At 44.1% G+C, this 17,363-nt stretch overlaps 1 protein-coding gene across 1 annotated transcript; it reads right to left on the bottom strand.

Annotated features, from left to right (window-relative positions):
• Positions 1-6,703: 6,703 nt before the first annotated feature.
• Positions 6,704-9,666, bottom strand: CCN1 (cellular communication network factor 1). The gene is made up of 5 exons (XM_081305927.1): positions 9,346-9,666; positions 8,816-9,029; positions 8,112-8,468; positions 7,777-7,985; positions 6,704-7,663 (listed from the first exon to the last, which is right to left on the bottom strand). Exons 1-5 carry the CDS (start codon positions 9,406-9,408, stop codon positions 7,361-7,363), a joined length of 1,146 nt encoding a protein of 381 aa, XP_081162053.1. The 5' UTR covers positions 9,409-9,666; the 3' UTR covers positions 6,704-7,360.
• Positions 9,667-17,363: the final 7,697 nt, after the last annotated feature.

Genomic DNA, 17,363 nt, shown 5'->3' on the forward strand with positions numbered 1-17,363 from the left:
TACAGACTACCAGTTGTCACCCACTCTCTATTCTCCTATCTCTGACTTTTGATTAATGCTTGTCAGTCTGGAATAAAAACCATGTTTCCTAGCATGTGCCATGAGGTGAACTAGGGAACCCAGGCCAGGAATGGTGAAACAATAAGATAGCAGAAACTGTTGGTGTGGTGGTGCACACTTGTAATCCCAGGGGCTCAGGAAGCTGAGGCAAGAGAATTGGAAATTTGTGGTCAGCCTCAGAAGCTTAGCAAGATTCTAAGCAATCCTGTCTCAAAATAAAAAGGGCTGTGGATATGCCTCAATGGTAAAGCACGTCTGGTTTCAATTCCTAGTTCCAAAAAATAAAATTAAAAAATAAAAAAAGATAGCAGGAATTTTAGTCTCTTTAACCTTGGAGTACCAAATTAGCTTTGCAATGTCTACCTGGATTTTCACATGAGAGAGAAATGAATTTGTATGCTGCTGAAGCTATTGATTCTTGGGTTTTCTCTTAGTTGTAGCTGAATCTAATATGAGCTCATTCATGTTTACATGTGTGTCTCCCTTCCTACAAAGTACAAGATCCCTGCTTTCTTGTCAACGACAACACAGTACTGTGTCTGGAACATAGTGATGCCAGGCAAGTGTCTATTGACTGAATGTATGAATGCAAGAAAGAAAGATGGCTAACAGTTGATTAGGGCAAAGTCCAGGGTAAAGTGAAAAAGACTTTGCCAGTGGAAGGATGACGACTTGTAATTTAACTTCAGCTTAAGACAATATTAATTCTATAAATTAATGAGCATCTTTTTTATTTTTTTACTTGTTCTAATTAGTTATACATGAAAGCAGAATGCATTTTGATTCATTGTACACACATGGAGCACAACTTTTCATTTTGCTGGTGTACACAATGTAGAGTCACACCACACATGTAGTTATGCATGTACCTAGAGTAATGATGTTCATCTAATTCCACCATGTTTTCTACCCCCATTCCCTCTCCCGTCCCCCGTCTCCTTAGCCCAATTAAAGTTCTTCCATTCTCCCCCACAATCCCCCCCCCCCGCCATTATGGATCAGCATCCACTTATCAGAGAGAATATCAAGCCTTTGGTTTTTTGGGGATTGGCTTACTTTGCTTAGCATGATATTTTCCAACTTCGTCCATTTACCTGCAAATGCCATAATTTTTTTCTCTTTTAATGCTGAGTAATATTCCATTGTGTATGTATACCACAGTTCCTTTCATCTGTTGAAGAGCATCTAAGTAGGTTTATAGTTTAGCTATTGTGTATTGAGCTGCTATGAACATTTCTGTGGCTGTGTCACTACAATATCCTGATTTTAAGTCCTTTGGGTATAGACCGAGGAGTGGGATAGCTGGGTCAAATGGTGGTTCCATTCCAAGTTTTCTAAGGAATCTCCATACTGCTTTCCAGAGTGGTTGTACCAATTTGCAGTGCCACCAGCAACGTATAAGTGTACCTTTTTTTCTACATCCTCACCAACACTTATTATTGCTTGTATTCTTGATAATTGCCATTCTGACTGGAGTGAGATGAAATCTTAGAGTAGTTTTTTAAATTTTGTTAAAAAACCATTTCTTATTCTAATCCGTTATATGATAGCAGAATGCATTGTAATGCATTATTACACATATAGAGCACAATTTTTCATACTTCTGGTTGTACATGAAGTTTAATCACACCATTTGTGTCTTAGGGTAATGATGTCCATCTCATTCCACCATCTTTTTTACCCCCAGGCCCCCTCCCTTCCCCTTCCACCCCTTTGTCCTATCTAGAGTTCATCTAATCCTCCCATGCTCCCCCTCCCAACCCTACTATGAATCAGCCTCCTTATATCAGAGAAAACATTTAGCATTTGGTTTTTTGGTATTGGCTAACTTCACTTAGAATTATATTCTTTAACTCCATCCATTTATCTGCAAATGCCATGATTTTATTCTCTTTTATTGCTGAGTAATATTTCATTCTGTATATATATCACATTTTCTTTATCCATTTATCTACTCAAGGGCATCTAGGTTGGTTCCACAGTTTAGCGATTGTGAATTGTGCTGCTATAAACTTTGATGTGGCTGTGTCCTGTAGTATGATGTTTTTAAGTCCTTTGGGTATAGACCAAGGAGTGGGATAGCTGGGTCAAATGGTGGTTTCATTCCCAGATTTCCAAGGAATCTCCATACTGCTTTTCATATTGGCTGTACCAATTTGCAGTTCCATCAGCAGTGTATGAGTGTGCCTTTCTCCCCACATCCTCACCAACACTTATCGTTGTTTGTGTTCTTAATAGCTGTCATTCTGATTGGAGTGAGATGAAATCTTAGAGAAGTTTTGATTTGCGTTTCTCTAATTAATTGAGAAGTTGAACATTTTTTCAAATATTTGTTGATTGATTGTATATCTTCTTCTGAGAAGTGTCTGTACAGTTCCTTAACCCATTTGTGAGCATCTATTTTATTTCAGGCACAATGTCAAGTGATGTTTTGATGGTGGTGCAAAAGATAGATAAAAATGTCAGCTCTCATACAAGTTGTTCTTTAAGGGAAAAACATAGTAAACAAACAAGAACATATGAGGTAGAGCTATGTCCTATGATAAAAATAAAACTTCATGATGGAATGAACTACATTAGACTGGGTGGTGATGGAAAGTTTTAATAGCAGGTAACATTTATGCTGAGACCTGAAGGACAAGAAGTCCAGATCAGGAGGAGGGATATTTGAATCAGAACAGTTAGTACAAAAGGCCTGAAGTATCTTTTGTTTAATTTTTTTTTTTTAATCAATGAAGAGGCAAAGGCCTTTGGAAGCATAGGGAGTGAGGGTGAATGGTGACAGGTGGACAGGGTCCAGGACCTGGATGCCAAGTAAGAAGCTAGACCTTATTACAAGGGCAATGGGAAGCCACTGGAGCCTTTAAGCTAAGGATTGACATATTCTGATTTACATTTTTAAAGAGTCATTCTGGCTCCCATAAGGAGAATTGATTATTGGAGGGTAATGATAGAAAGCAACAATGTTTTTGTTATCTATTTCTGTATAGCCACATCTATAACTTACTACCTTTAAGTTACTATATTTTCTCACTGCTTTGTGGGTCAGGAACTGTGAGAAGGATTCAACTGAGCAGTTTATCTCTGATTCATGAGGACATCAGTTGGGGTGACAGAGGCTGGAGGATCCATTTCCAAGATGGTTTCTTCTTGCACAGGTGTGATGCCCTTGTGTTTCTGGACTTTTCTCTTCTTTCATGTGGCAACTCATTTTCTAGGCCCTATTCATGTGGCTTCTCACAGTCTGCTTGTCTCAGGGAAGTTCTACTTCTTACATGAAAACTCATTTCTAAGGGAAAGGAATCCTACCCAGTATTCTACCTGAAACTGACCCCACATTACATTAATTATTTCCTTCATGCTCATTGGTCAAAGTCACCAAAGAGCTCAACCAGATTAAAATGAGTGCAGAAATAGACCTCATCTACTCATGAGGAACAGGGTCACATTACGGAAAGACAGAGTAGGGAGAGAGATACTGTTGAAGCCATCTTTGGAAAATACAATATTTCACAAGTGAAGGGCTACTCCAGTAATTCAGGTAAGAACTGATGGCCACTTAGATTTGGATGTTTTCACTAGAGAATAAAAAGGTATGGATTCCAAAGAATATATGACAGGACATATGGGAACTGTAAAGCACTAACAAATGCATCTGAGTGTTTGTCAATTGAACTGCACCGTGTAAGATTACATGATGAGTGTTACCCACCACCAACAAAAGTAAGTCACAAATATATCTGATCTATTCATAGGACATATACATGATTCTCATGCTTCAAAAATGTGTTTTGTTTTAAAGCATTGGTTGTTAGGGCAAGGAGTTGATGAAGCCTGGATATCAGAGGTATGCGATGAGGTAAAAGTATAGACTATGGAGGCCAGGACTTGCCATGTCCTGTATCTAAGTGTGCTTCAGAGGATAAAGAGGGTCTAGCAACATTATATTTTCAAAGGCTTCATGGAAATGAGTGTATTTGACCACAGAAAGATCTGGGTGGTTTTTACTTCACATATTTGGTTACTTGAGTAGACAATTCTTAAGGAATGCACCAAAGAGTATATGTGGAAAAGGAGCATTTTGGGGGAAACAATATTGCTGGGAGCTCTTTTCCCACTTTATTATATGACAGAATTACCCAGAAACTTGCCCAGATTCACCCAGTGAATTATTGGTAGAGCTGGTGCTAAAATACAGGAATCCTGATTCCACTATGGGATTCTTTCCACCGCATCACCTGCTATCCTGCCCAGAACACAGCTTTGTTCTGTTCTTTGGTCATACTGAGCACTTGCTATTGCTCAAGGGACTTTTAAATAGTGCCAGAGGCTATTAGAAGAGGTTGTGAACAAATCGAATCTGTTTCCACTACTGGAAAAATAATTCTAAAATATGCTTTACTAATTTTACTCAGTTGCTTCTCTCTGAGGAACAGACAGTACATAATGTTCATGTGAAACATCCTTACAGTGAGACCACTTCCTATGTGGCTAAATGTGTCACAGAATATTTCTTAAAATTCACAAATGGCCTAAGATTCTGTCACCCTATAACTCTCTGTTCTTACATCTGTACCAAAATAACAGTTCACGATGACCAAAATCTTTTGGATTAGAAAGTAAGAAAAACAAATGGTCTTTACTGTACATGATGGGGGAAAGGGGGTTATGAGTATATTACAGCCAATGTTTGTACACGCAACTTCTATTTTATATATATGGATGCATGATTTTTATTTTTATTTTCTCAGTAGTTAAAGTGGGCAGAGCTCTACTTCACACATGGGTAAACATTGAAATTTCATTTCAACTACTTTTAATTTCTTCAGTATTTAGCCAAATAAAATAATTTGCTTCTATTCATTTTTTTGAATAAATTGAGCACTCTGATTGTAATTGGCATTTATGCCACCCTCTTTCTATTTACTGGGATGAGATTAATGGCCCAAAGACCAATGTTTTCCCATATAGGTTTTGTTTCACATTTGAGCTTATTTGAACAGGTATTACCTCCCCATACACTTAAAGGATCTATAAAATATTGCTCCTTGATCCCTGCATAAGAAGCAATTTGTTGGCTTTAGTGTTGGAAGGCAATACCTTGGGATTGGTGCCTGGGAATGTGTAAATCTTGCCCGTGGATTTCGCTGTCTGTTCAACAAGATTGCACCACTAAAACCTCACACCTTTATTATGTTTCACATGTTATATTGCACTGACAAGTTTAACTGCATCCAAGACTGGGCCAGGTGGTGTTTAAATCCCAAATACCTTAAAATTAGAATGCCTCAGGCAAGAAAAACTGACTATTCAGTAGGCACAAGTTGTAATATTTCAGACAGAACATGTCAAAATCAGCATTTTGACCATAGATTTTTCTAGCACATTTACATTAACCTTTATGCATCTCATAAGGGTTTTAAAACAGTTGCTTCAACAGTGTTTTTCTGTTGGTCTTCATTAAATCATCAATATTAATTATTTTGAAAGTCCCTTTTAGAATCCCAGGAGCTGTCTCTTTCCCAACCCCCACTTAAAGCACTTTCTCTTAGGCCTAAAAATTCAAGTACTCTCTTAACCAAGTGCAGACTGAAATATTTCACCATGGATTTGAACAGGAGCCAAGACTGACGATGAAAGGAAAAGTTCTCCCTATAAAAGGTTTATTGTCAGAGCTTTCTGAAGATGTGGATTTTTCTAACACAGGCTACCAACATTTTCACAAACATTGATGCAGTCTTCTCCACCTCCCCTAGACCCATGATTCAGGTCCTTTTCTCTTAGGAATGCTCTGTGTCTAGCCTTTGACCTTTTGGATAAGCCAAGTCTACCTAACTACTCCCTCCCCCATCAATATAATGTATATTATAAAAAGGAAAGGGGGATGGGTAGCTTAGTCTTCAGCTATTGGAAAAGCACTTGAAATTCCTTGCATTCCTTTGCATTTAACAGCATGTTTGCCTAATCACTGGCTTATTAGGATTAACACAAGCCATTGCTTCAAACTTATTTATTGAAAACAAACTGACTCCTACTATAGATTCCAATTTTTTTTCTCTCTGATATCAGCCAAGGGTGAACCTTAAAGTAGCTGTCCTAATTTTGAAGAACCATACTGGGAAAATGCAAAGTTACAAACAAGTGACCTGTTATAATACACTATTCAGTCACACTTTGTCTTGCTCATGAATTTACATGTGGGTAGCTCACGTTATGAACTATTTTCATTTAAAGGGTTTCTCTTGCCTCTTTTGAATTGACATGTACAATAACCTGATGACTAAAATGATAAATTTTACCACACCTATCTCATAGAATGATGGAGATCCTTAGGCTTTGAATTCTTATGAAAATAAAGCATTTTTTAAAAATCACAAATTTAGCTTCAGATTTCCTCTTATGCTTCATACAAGCCTACGGTTCAATACAGATTTTCCAAACAGATTACTTTATATGCAAAGATATTTCTCAAAAGATTTTCAAAGACAATCGTTGTCCTATTTTCTTTCATAGTCTAATTCATTGCCATATCCTGACATACAGTAGGCACTCAATAAATCCTGTTTGAAGACTGAATACATCAGCTAGATTGCTCCCAATAACTCGAGATGGTTTATAAAAATATTTAATAGCATACACTCAATTAGGTAAATATTTCTTTATTAAATGATTAATTCCATAAATAATTTCTTTTCACTGAATATAAAATTAAAATCATTTACAAATTATTCCAGTATTACATTTCCCCTCCCCCCCAAAAGCTACATTTTGATAAATAAAAACATTCAGTCTTAAAACACCTGATTTCTGTTTGCAGTTTCGAGTGCAGGTAGCTGCCTCTAACGGACACTCATAGAGTGTCCCCCTCAGGAAGGGAGGGAAGGCCCTCCCATTTACTTCTTCCAAAGGACAAACGAAGGCTTTCACTGCCCAACCCATCTTATTATCTCTATTACAACTGTAGAACCCAAAGGGGGGGGAAAAAGCCTAGAGAAAAATACACTTAGCAAATAATTTACAAACAGAAAACAGAACGTCATCAACACCACAAGCTCCAAAATGAAGCAGTAAGATGTGCTCCAATAGTATGAAGCAAAGTAATCTCCAATCGCGGCTGCATTAGTGTCCATCTGAACCAGCCCCCTTGGCAGTTTCGAAATACCTCAATGCTACTCAAGAACGAGCAAGGCATCCCTTCTACAAGAGTCCCTTCACCCACACCGCCCCCACCCATGTCTCCGTGATTCTTACACTTCAATCCCTCTTTTGTCCACCCTGGCACTGGAAACCCCAGTAGCATTTAGTCCCTAAATTTGTGAATGTCATTGAACAGCCTGTAGAAGGGAAATGCCGCCTCATTGGCATGTGGGCAGTTGTAGTTGCATTTGCAGGACTGGATCATCATGACGTTCTTGGAAAACGTCTCCCCATCTTCGCAGCGGAACCTCATCTTGACAGTCCTGGTCTGCTGAGGTGTGCAGCATCGGCCGTCCACACAAGAGCCACAGTACTTGGGCCGGTACTTCTTCACACTCGAACATCCAGCGTAAGTATACCTGACTGGTTCAAGGGCTTTCTTGGTCTTGCTGCATTTCTTGCCCTTCTGTAAGAAAGAAGCAGAAAGGCAAGTCAGGGATAAGATTTCTCTTTCTTGAAAGAAGGGTTTTCATCCCCCCTGCCAGCAGGAACAGTCCCCAAGGCACTAAAGGAACTTACTTTCAGGCTGCTGTACACAGGCTGTCCACAAGGCCGCACTTCACAGATCCGGGTTTCTTTCACCAGGCGGCATTCAGGGTTGTCATTGGTAACTCGTGTAGAGATACCAGTTCCACAGGTCTTTGAGCACTGGGACCATGAAGTTGTTTGAACAATACATTTCTGGCCATGCAAAGGGTTGTAAAGGATTCGAGGTTCCATGCCAAAGACTAGAGAGAGAAACAAAATGATTTCTCAGAGGCATGCTGACACACAAAGATCCAAGTACTAGTGCCTAAAACTTCAGACTAGGAATGTGTTTTCAGTACAATATCTTAAGGGCTCAGTCTACTTACCCGGGAGCCGCTTCAGCAGGCCTCCTTTTCCAACTGCAATTAATTCATTGTTTCTCGTTAACTCCACCTCCGAAGCATCGAATCCCAGTCCCTTGCCGAGGAGATCATCCTGGTCATCCATGGGGTCCTTGCCACCATCCTCATCACAGACCCACTCCTCACAGCACTGTCCGGTGACTTTGACCAGCCGGGGATTGGGACAGCCCAAGTTGGGGAGAGACAGTTCTTGGGGACACAGAGGAATGCAGCCCACTGCACCATCAATACAAGTGCACTGATGTTTACAGTTGGGCTGGAAGCTTTCCCCGTTCTGATAGATTCTGGAGTTATATTCACAGGGTCTGCCCTCTGACTGAGCTGCAAAGATCACCAAAAGAGAAAGAGAGAGGATAAGGATAAGATTCTCAACCATGGCCTGAAGCTCATGCATATTTTCTGCCGTTAAATTCAATTTATGGTAAAGTTCCCTACAATTCCCCCGAGACTCCAGACCAGAACAATAAGTTAGTCAGGAATCACTTTTCCGTATGCGCTTTTCGTTGGGCCCAGACACACTGAATTGCATTCCAGACTGCTGAAATCATGTGCCTTTCTGCCAAGCTACCAACAACAAAGCATCACCATACATGGTCTCAAAATTACTAAACTTCTGGACTATGGGGACTATTATTTTTTTTAAAGGGGCCAAACCACAAGCATCTTACCTCTGCAGATCCCCTTCAGAGCGGTGGAGCTGGCGCCGAAATTGCATTCCAGCCCCTTGGTGTGGTCGCAGGGCTGCATTTTGCTGCAATCTTCGTTGAGCTGCTTGGCGCAGACCTTGCAGCAGCCACAGCCGTCCCTGACCAGCCCAACTCCCGGGGCGCACTTGGGCACCTCCAGGGGGCACTGGCAGGCGGCGGGGCAGGTGGAGAGCACCTGGAAGCGGGAGAAGAAACAGATGAGCCTCGCTGCGGTGAGCAGGAGAAGCGCCCAGGCTGCCCCGGGAAGGGAAGGGAAGGGGGGTCTCTGACTCTATCGATTGGAAGTCTCTGATCCGTCCAGCCCTCCCGGCCACTCCAGCGGCTGCGCCCACTAAGAGGCCCCGAAAAGTCTTCTAGGGGCTTAAAGAAACAGCTACCTTTAAACGCCTCCAAACTTTTTAGTTTAGCTTTATCCTGATGTGGGCAATCTGGGACAAGGGAAAGGGACGGGACAGCCGACGGGAAAACGGTGGCAAAAGAATCCAACTCACCAGCCTGGTCAAATGGAGAAGGGTGACGGCGACGGCGAGCGCCCTGGCGGTGCGGGAGCTCATTGTGGCGCGCAGGAGGAGCTGGGTCGATCGCGGCGACAAGGACTCCAACGAGCTGGTGCACAGTGGACAGGCCCGGCGCGGCTGGGTCTGCCGCTGTAGGTCGGGTGAGCAACGAGGCGAGGGCCGAAACGTTGAGCTGAGCGTCTGGCTGCGGGCGTCCTTCTCTCGAGGTTCCTGCGGAGGAGGCACTGAGGGCGCGGGCGCTGCTCTGGGGCGCTCTCGCTCGCGGTCTGCCCAGGCGCCCGGAGCCCGCCTTTTATACCGGCCAGCGGCGGCGCCGCGTGTTGCAGTGACGTCGGCTCTGTCTGCGCGTTCCAGAATTCTCAAACATCTCAGGAATGTTGGTTGGCGCGGGCCGCTGCCAAGCGCCTCCCCTGGCTCCATTGCACCTTTTTTTTTTTTTTTTTTTTTTGGGGGTCCCGAATCCATCAAGAAAACAATCCGTTTTTTCCACTTAACGACTTCCATTTGGGAGGGATCCTTTGGCCGTGATGATGGTGATGGTGATGGAAGGGTCGTAGAGGGGCGGAGGGGATTGTTCACAACTTTGCCAGGACAAGGAGGGTGGGAGGACCTGAGAGGGAGGAACAAAAGTCGTTTTGTTTGGTGATGCAGGGTTGACCGGGCAGCCACGGAAGCCCTCACCCAGGAAAGCAGAGAGTTGTTTGCTTGTTTACAGCGAAGGTGAGAGTCAAGTTATCTATTGAGAATCCAACGGGGAGGGGGGAGTGTGTCTCTGGGCCTGAAATCTATTTGTGGACTTCAAAGAGGCATGCTCGGATCAAGTCCCAAAGCTTTGGCATGATGTTTATTAGCCCAGTTAAATGTATTGCAAATTAATACCCACAGTGGCATTTATGAATGAGAGGGGGAAAACATCAACTTCCCTCATCGCCTGGCAAATTCCCAGGCAGAGGTCTTCCCCCCTCCACCACCCCCCTCCTTGGTATGTTGTACTTGTTTGTTTTTGGAGGTTCCCACTTAAGTTCCAGCCCACTGCCTGGGTTGGAAGTCCAAGAGGAAACTAACTCTGGGAGTTCTCCGGGAGGCTGACTTATACTTCCTTACGGATGCGGATGCGGGAGACCGGGTAAGCCCTCCCAGCCTCCCTCCGCGGGCAGCCGGGGATGTGAACTAAGCAGCGAGCCAGAAGTCGAGGGGACCACCGTGGAGTGATTTGGCTTGAAATCATCACCTACGAATGCTGCCAGGCCCAAACAGATTTCAGCAGTATAGTTGTGCCCGGTAGATCTCTGGAAAAGGTAGAATCCTTACAGCTGAAAGTTTTGCGGATCTTTAATTCCTTTCCTTGGGAACACTGGGAAATCTTCCATTTCAAATGAATTGCAATGCCTAAGTACAGAAAAATAAGGAATTCAGGATGTAACATGCTTTAATAAAAATGTCAACAGATTTTAAGATCCTGTTCTACCATGAACACACAGTAAGGGACCCCTCACAAGGCAATTGACACGAACATCACCAATGTGTTAGTGTGGTTTATTTTTCCTAAAAGTTTCAAAAATTATCTTCTTGTGTAATTTAAAGAAAAGCATTATGTCTGGTTCCCCTTTGTACATGCTTTAGTATAACCACTCTTCCTTTTTAATATTTAGGGCTGTTCAGTCCTTGCATTTTTGCAGTCTTGGTTAGGGAGGCCTACAGTGCTGTCTTTTCTGTGAATTATTCTGATGAACCCAATGAGGAGCTATTGGGATGAAAACACTCCAATGAAGAGAAATGTTGCAGGAAAGAGTTAAGTTCATTCATTCAAAAGTGCCCTTTCATAAACTGAAGAGGTATTTGCTGGAGGGCTCTCAGAGGCTCTCTGGGGGTGGGGACTTTTCAAGACAATGGATTGTCAGGTGTTATGCAAATAAACAGAGAAAAGTCTGGGCCTTACTCCTTAGGGCAAGCCAATTCATCAATTATTAGAAAACTTCCCCCCTCCCTCTGCCTAATGTTTCATTGTTTCCTTCCTGGGAGGAGGGGAGGGGGTGTGTAGGCACAGTACTGGGTGGGAGGAGGTGATGGAGAGAGAGAATGGAGAGGAGGGTTCCTGGCTTCTGCTGTGGCGTCTTTTCTATTTGACTTCATGGTTGTAAGTATTTCCAGATGGTGAATCAGACACCAGACGTAACAATATTTCCATATTTGGGTATAGCAGTAGCCTGCGTTTTTAACATTTTTCTGCCTCTGTTATCCAACCACAAGGCATTCTTGACAGCTTCAAATGTTGTTAAATATAGACTTAACTTCTGTTCCCAGAGCAGGAAATTCTTTGGAATTCCTTGTTTTTCACGCAATCTGCCCATCATGATTTCAAATAAAATTACAATGGATGATCCAACTGGCCCTATATATCTTGTTCCTTTATTGGGGGAGGGGGAAGCAGCAAAGAGATCCAGTTTGCTGCCCGGCATTCAAATACCCACGCCATTCCGCAGATTCCTTTAAAAATCAGATTAAAGTTTTCTAACAAGGGTGTGTGGGGTTTTCCTTCTGGACTTCAACTGGGGAATCTTGGAGAGTGAGAATGCCCCACAGGAGAAACTTAGAAAACTACCATCAGTTGCCCATTTAAAGCAAGGAGTGTGTGGTGGGAGGGGAATGGGAAGCTGGAGCTTCAGGGCCAGGAGGTGGGGGAACCGAAGAGACTGGTGTAACCTATGTACATACACAGTCTTTCTATATACCATGTCCTGGTACGCCTGCTAGCAGAAGACTACATCAGGCAAAAACAGCGGATCCTCACGTCCTGCCCAAGGACCATCTAGAAACCCCAGACGTCCCGTCGCCTTCTGGGCTGAGAGCGGCAGATCAGTTCATATTGAGAAATAGGAGGGGAAATGTGGAAATGTTTATGGGTAAGTATTACTTCGGTTCCTAATTCTGCATGGCTCTTTTTTGCTCTCTCTCTCTCTCTCCCTGCAGTATGGGTACCCCAGGAGGGAATAACGGAACGCCTCGTTTCCTTGGGCTAAAAGCCACGAAGAAGGGGTTGCTTGTCTTCTGCAGCTACTGACTTTGGGCTGAGCGTTACGGAGTCCCTTTCGCAGCTGCTGGTGAATTTTAGATTACCTTCACTGACAGCAACTAAAAACAACTATAACCCTAAACCCGGTGACTCTAGTTTCCTAGCCATTGTACAGTAGTTCCCAAACTTCAATGTGCATCTGAAGCACCTAGCAGGCTGATTGCTAGGCCCCACTCCAGAGTTTGTGATCTGTTACATTTTAACAAGTCCCTAGGTGCTGGCGATGCCGCTGGTACCGGAGCACACCCTGGGAACCACAGCCTAGAACAACGCAAGTGCCTGTAAAATAGGTTGTGTGTGTCCGTTCTTCTGTGTGTTGATCATCAGAAACTGTCCTGCACACCCAGTCTCACAACTCCACTTTTGATAGCCACCTCAATAAACAAAACAGTGTATTTGCTAGAATCCAGCTTTAAGGCGGAGCCCCCGCGACATCCATGGCTCTCCAACACCCTCCTCCTCGGGTCCCCTCTTCTCATTGGCGTGATCGCCGAGAAAGCCAGAGGAAACCAGGATAAGGGTGGCGGCGGCGGGACCCGAGTGGCAGACGCGAGAGTAGGACTAAGTCGGCCCCTGGATCCCCGCGGAGACGGCGAGCCGAGTCCGCGCCGTGGGGGGGCGCGGAGCCGGAGGCACCGGGACCCGCGCGGCACCGGGACGCGCCCTCCGCTTGCTGCCGCCGCCCCCTGCCGGCCGCCCGGCCCGCACGCCCGCAGCGCCCGCCGTGGCCAGGACTCTAGGTTTCCGGCGGCGCGCGGCACAGGACGTTTCCAGCCCCGGCCCATATTTGGTGAAAGTCTTTTAAGACTCCGTCACCCAGCTCCGGGGGGGCGGCGGCGGCGGTCCTGGGAGCGAGCTGGGCAACCGCACGGCCGTCGTCGGGTTCCTGAAAAGTGCGCCGCGGCCGCCCACACCCAGGCCTCCGGCCGCGCGGGACCCGGAGCTTGGCGGGCGCGCGGGCCTGCAAGCAGCCTGCGGGATCGCGGCCGCCCCACTTTAACCCGCACCCCTGGGAGATGCGAAGGCGGCCCCGCGCTGCGTGGGAGGCTGGCGCGGAGGGCGCCTCGGCTAGATTGTGTCACTTTTCCCGTCCACCCCGCTGTTGACTCGTCCTCCCAGCGGGGCAGCGAGTTGCCGCGCTGTGCCAGACTTAGAGGGTACGCCCAGGCGGCGGGGGCGGAGGGTGGCGTTGGCTCAGATGCGGAGTGACCCCAGCCGGGATGTGGAGTCGCTCTGGGGAAAAGCTCCAAAAGGGCCTGGGTTCTATTGTCTTGGAAGGAATATAAACTACAGGGATACATGCTTTTTTTCCTCCAAGTCTTCCACAACCCTTTCCTCTCTTCCTCCTCAGTTCTCTATAGCCTTGGGTAAGCTGCTGATCCTCTCTGAATCTTGTGGGCTTCATAAGCATATTAGGAAAGGGGGCAGTGGGTAATAAAACAGGAGCAGTCCTTTTCAGAACTAAGTCTTGTTACACACACACACACACACACACACACACACACACACACCCACCGTCCCCATGAAGGAAAGAAACACTTGAAGAGGGCTCATTCTATGTCTGGGCACCGTTTTGAAGATGTGCTATATATTGACTCTCATTGTTCCCTGCCTCATTGAGGCAGGTCCTCTTGCTAACATCATTTTCTACCTAAATGAGGAAATGGAGGCTCAGAAAATAAGAGTCTACTTAGAAGTCACTCACTTAGCAGTCTGCAGAACTGGATTTGACCCCATACATCTTGGTTTAAACAGGTCGGGCACTAAACCACTGGTCTGTACAGCCTTCTCTCTCTTACCTCAGATATTCAGGCCTGTCCCTTCTCATGGAATTTACCCTTTATTTAACTTTATCACAATTTACCCAGGTAGTTTAGGAGAAATGCTTCAGCTAGAAAAATAGTTGATTAATTAACTGAAGTGTGCTAATCCCTAAGTATTGCCTGTTGTGGGGGAATGGGTTTCCATTTTAACAGAAAAAGCCTTCATACAAACAGGTTTACAGAGTGAACTTTTAGGCACCTTGGCAGGCTAGTGGAAAATAGGACCTTAGGAGTTCTGATACCTCCTAAGCCATATTGAACAGTCTCTACTTCTGGAGTAAGGCTTGTCCTGGTGGAGACTAACTGCATTTATAACTGAGCTAACATTTCTGAGTCATGCACTTGATGGTTTATCAGTCTCAGTAAAGGATAAGAGTCAGCTTTTAACTGGTTCCCACCACTACCACCATCACCAAACTGTATGTTATGAGTGCAGTTACATTTATGTTTGAGGACAGATTTTTTTGGGGGGGGATGGGGATGGGGAATTGAACCCAGGAACACTGCACCACCAATCCACATCTCCAGCCTATTTTATTTTTATTTTGATATAGAGTCTTACTGAATTCCTCAGGGCCTTGCTAAGTTGCTGAAGCTGGCTTTCAACTTGTGATCCCCTTGCCTACTTCTCCTGAATCACTTAGCTCACAGGCATGCATCCCCACACCTGGTTCTGAGGACAGATTCATTATCTTCAGAACCCCAGATTTATTCAAAGCTCATGATATGTTGTGACACAGTGCTGGGCATTGTTGACATAAAAAAGAGGGCTTTTAACATTGAACTTGCCTGGGGAACTTCGAGGTCTGTTGAAAAAGTGGGTACAGTGTGTCGTGTAGGGTGGAACTACATATCTGGATCTGCAAGGATGAGCACACATCTCATCTGATAGCAGGCAAGAACATTTAGGAAAGAGGGAACAGAGCCTTGATAGGTCTAATGTGGCTGGACAATAGGATTCTTCTGGAGTACTGGCAAGAGAGGTCAGCTGAGACCTTCTGCAAATGGCCTAGCCTGTCATGACCCTGGGACTTTGCCTGTGGGCAGTGATGAACCATATGAGCTTTTTGCCTTGTCTTCTTCATCTGTAAAATAATGGGATTGTTCCAGCTCAGGAGACACACACAAGTTCATGAAGGATTAAGCCCCATATTGAAATACCATGCCTGGAGATTAGTGCCAACTGAAACTTGGTCTAGATGTTGGGCACCATTGGGGGAGGGGGTAAGTGGTTGCCATGTGAAAATATAGGCCTGTCTTCTCTTTTTAAGAAGAAATAACAGAGATCTGGATTTTTTGTGGAGTCTTCAAATTTTAAAAATATTGGCAATTAAAATGTTAAAATACTATCTAGGCTGATAGGTAGAAAACAGTATCTGGATTGCCAGTTGTGATCTCCAGGGGCATATCTAAAAGAATCTGTCCTGCTCCAGCCTTTTGAAACTCCTGGTCATCTGGTGTCCATTTAATTGCCAGTTGGAATAGACTTTATTAAAGAATCAGAGCTTCCACCTAGCTCTTGTCAACCAAATTGGAAAAGATGTCTTTTTCTTATTTTTACTTTATCCACTCCCCAAATAATACTCAGTCTGTCTTCTTCCTCTCCCCCTGAATTAGTGTTTGGCAGCATGACAGGAAACACCTTTAAAAACAATTTTTTTTAGGGCATCTGTATCCAATGGGAACTGTGTCTGTTTATTTCCTCCACCTGGCATCTGTCCACAGGAAGCCAGGCATTTCTACCTAAATCCCTTACCTTACAGAACTTCTTGTCTTGTGATAACACAGAAACATTTCACTGGAAAGAACTGGAAGGCACCTCTCCCACCCCACCCTGCAATCCATCTTCTAGATCTGATTGAGCAATATAAAATTCACTAATTATAAGTCACTATCAAGTAGATTGGCTCCATCAGGGAATCAAGAATTAACCACTAGCTCTTGTGTTTCTTATTTCTAAGAGACCTGTCTCTTAATCACCCACTTACAACCATACATACCACATTCAAAATATAGAAAGGATTTGATTTGGGCACAGAAGATGAGCACACAGATTCTACAGAGAAATTGAAGCCATTTATCTGGGCTAGCTTTTTGCAGGTTTGACAGGGAGGAAATCTAGCAATTGGGCTGACAACTGTAATAAGACATAAGATTCTTTTAACATTCAGCACGATGCCTGACACATAGTAAGTGCTTAATAAACTGTAATGACTCCTACTGCTAAGCAACATCATTACCTTAAATTTTACCACAATTAGCATAGAATGAGCTGGCCTTATTCTCCAGAGAATATTCTCTATTCTTTAGGTGAACTCTGATTATAAAATTGGTACAACTTGGGACTGCAATTTTGGCTCAGTGGTAGAATGCTTGCCTAGCTTGCATGAGGCATAAGGGTTTGATTCTCAGCACCACATAAAAATAAATAAAACAAAGGTATTATGTCCATTTACAACTAAAAAATTAGGAAAAGATTGGTATAACACTTTGATACATGGTAGACTCATGATTGATTTAAATGATCCATTCATCCCAGGATTGAGTACCAGTAACCATCCAAGAAAGCACTCAAGTGCCCCTGCCTGTCATGACATTGCCACTTTGCCTATAGTCAACAGTTATAGTTTCCTCATCTATGAAATCATAGGATTGCCCAGCTCAGGGGTCATGTATTCAAGCACCCAAAAGAATCAGGTGGGTAAAAAATGCCATGCCTCAGGATCAGTACCAGGTTGTTCCTTGGCCTTAGCACTGGGGAGCCATAGGGACATTTGGGACCATCCATGGGGCCTGGGTTTTGCCTACCATGAACTAGGTAGTTAGGATACATGATCTTAGCTGATCCCTATAAGCAACTCTGGAAGGTGTTTTATTTCCATTTAAAAGATGAGAAAACTGAGGCTTCTAGAAGTCAGTGACTGGGTGCAGGGGCACTGAGCTGTTTAGGTACAGCAATGTCTGTTTCCAAAAGCCATTCTTCTAAGGGACAACATAGTATTTGCCCTCCAGGAATCTGCCTTAAGTTTAGGAACCTGCCTGAAGCTTCTTAACTTTCCCTTAACACCTGACTGTGACTGTGTCACTTAGATATT

This window comes from Spermophilus citellus (assembly GCF_964194105.1).
Source record: "Spermophilus citellus genome assembly, chromosome: 9".
NCBI classification, from domain to species: Eukaryota; Metazoa; Chordata; class Mammalia; order Rodentia; family Sciuridae; genus Spermophilus; species Spermophilus citellus.

Coding starts and splice junctions, on each gene's coding strand:
- CCN1 (XM_081305927.1), bottom strand. CDS start 9,408: ATGAGCTCCCGCACCGCCAGGGCGCTCGCCGTCGCCGTCACCCTTCTC. Junction 8,469..8,815: donor TCTGAAGGGGATCTGCAGAG/GTAAGATGCTTG, acceptor TGATCTTTGCAG/CTCAGTCAGAGGGCAGACCC. Junction 7,664..7,776: donor CTGTGTACAGCAGCCTGAAA/GTAAGTTCCTTT, acceptor TCTTTCTTACAG/AAGGGCAAGAAATGCAGCAA.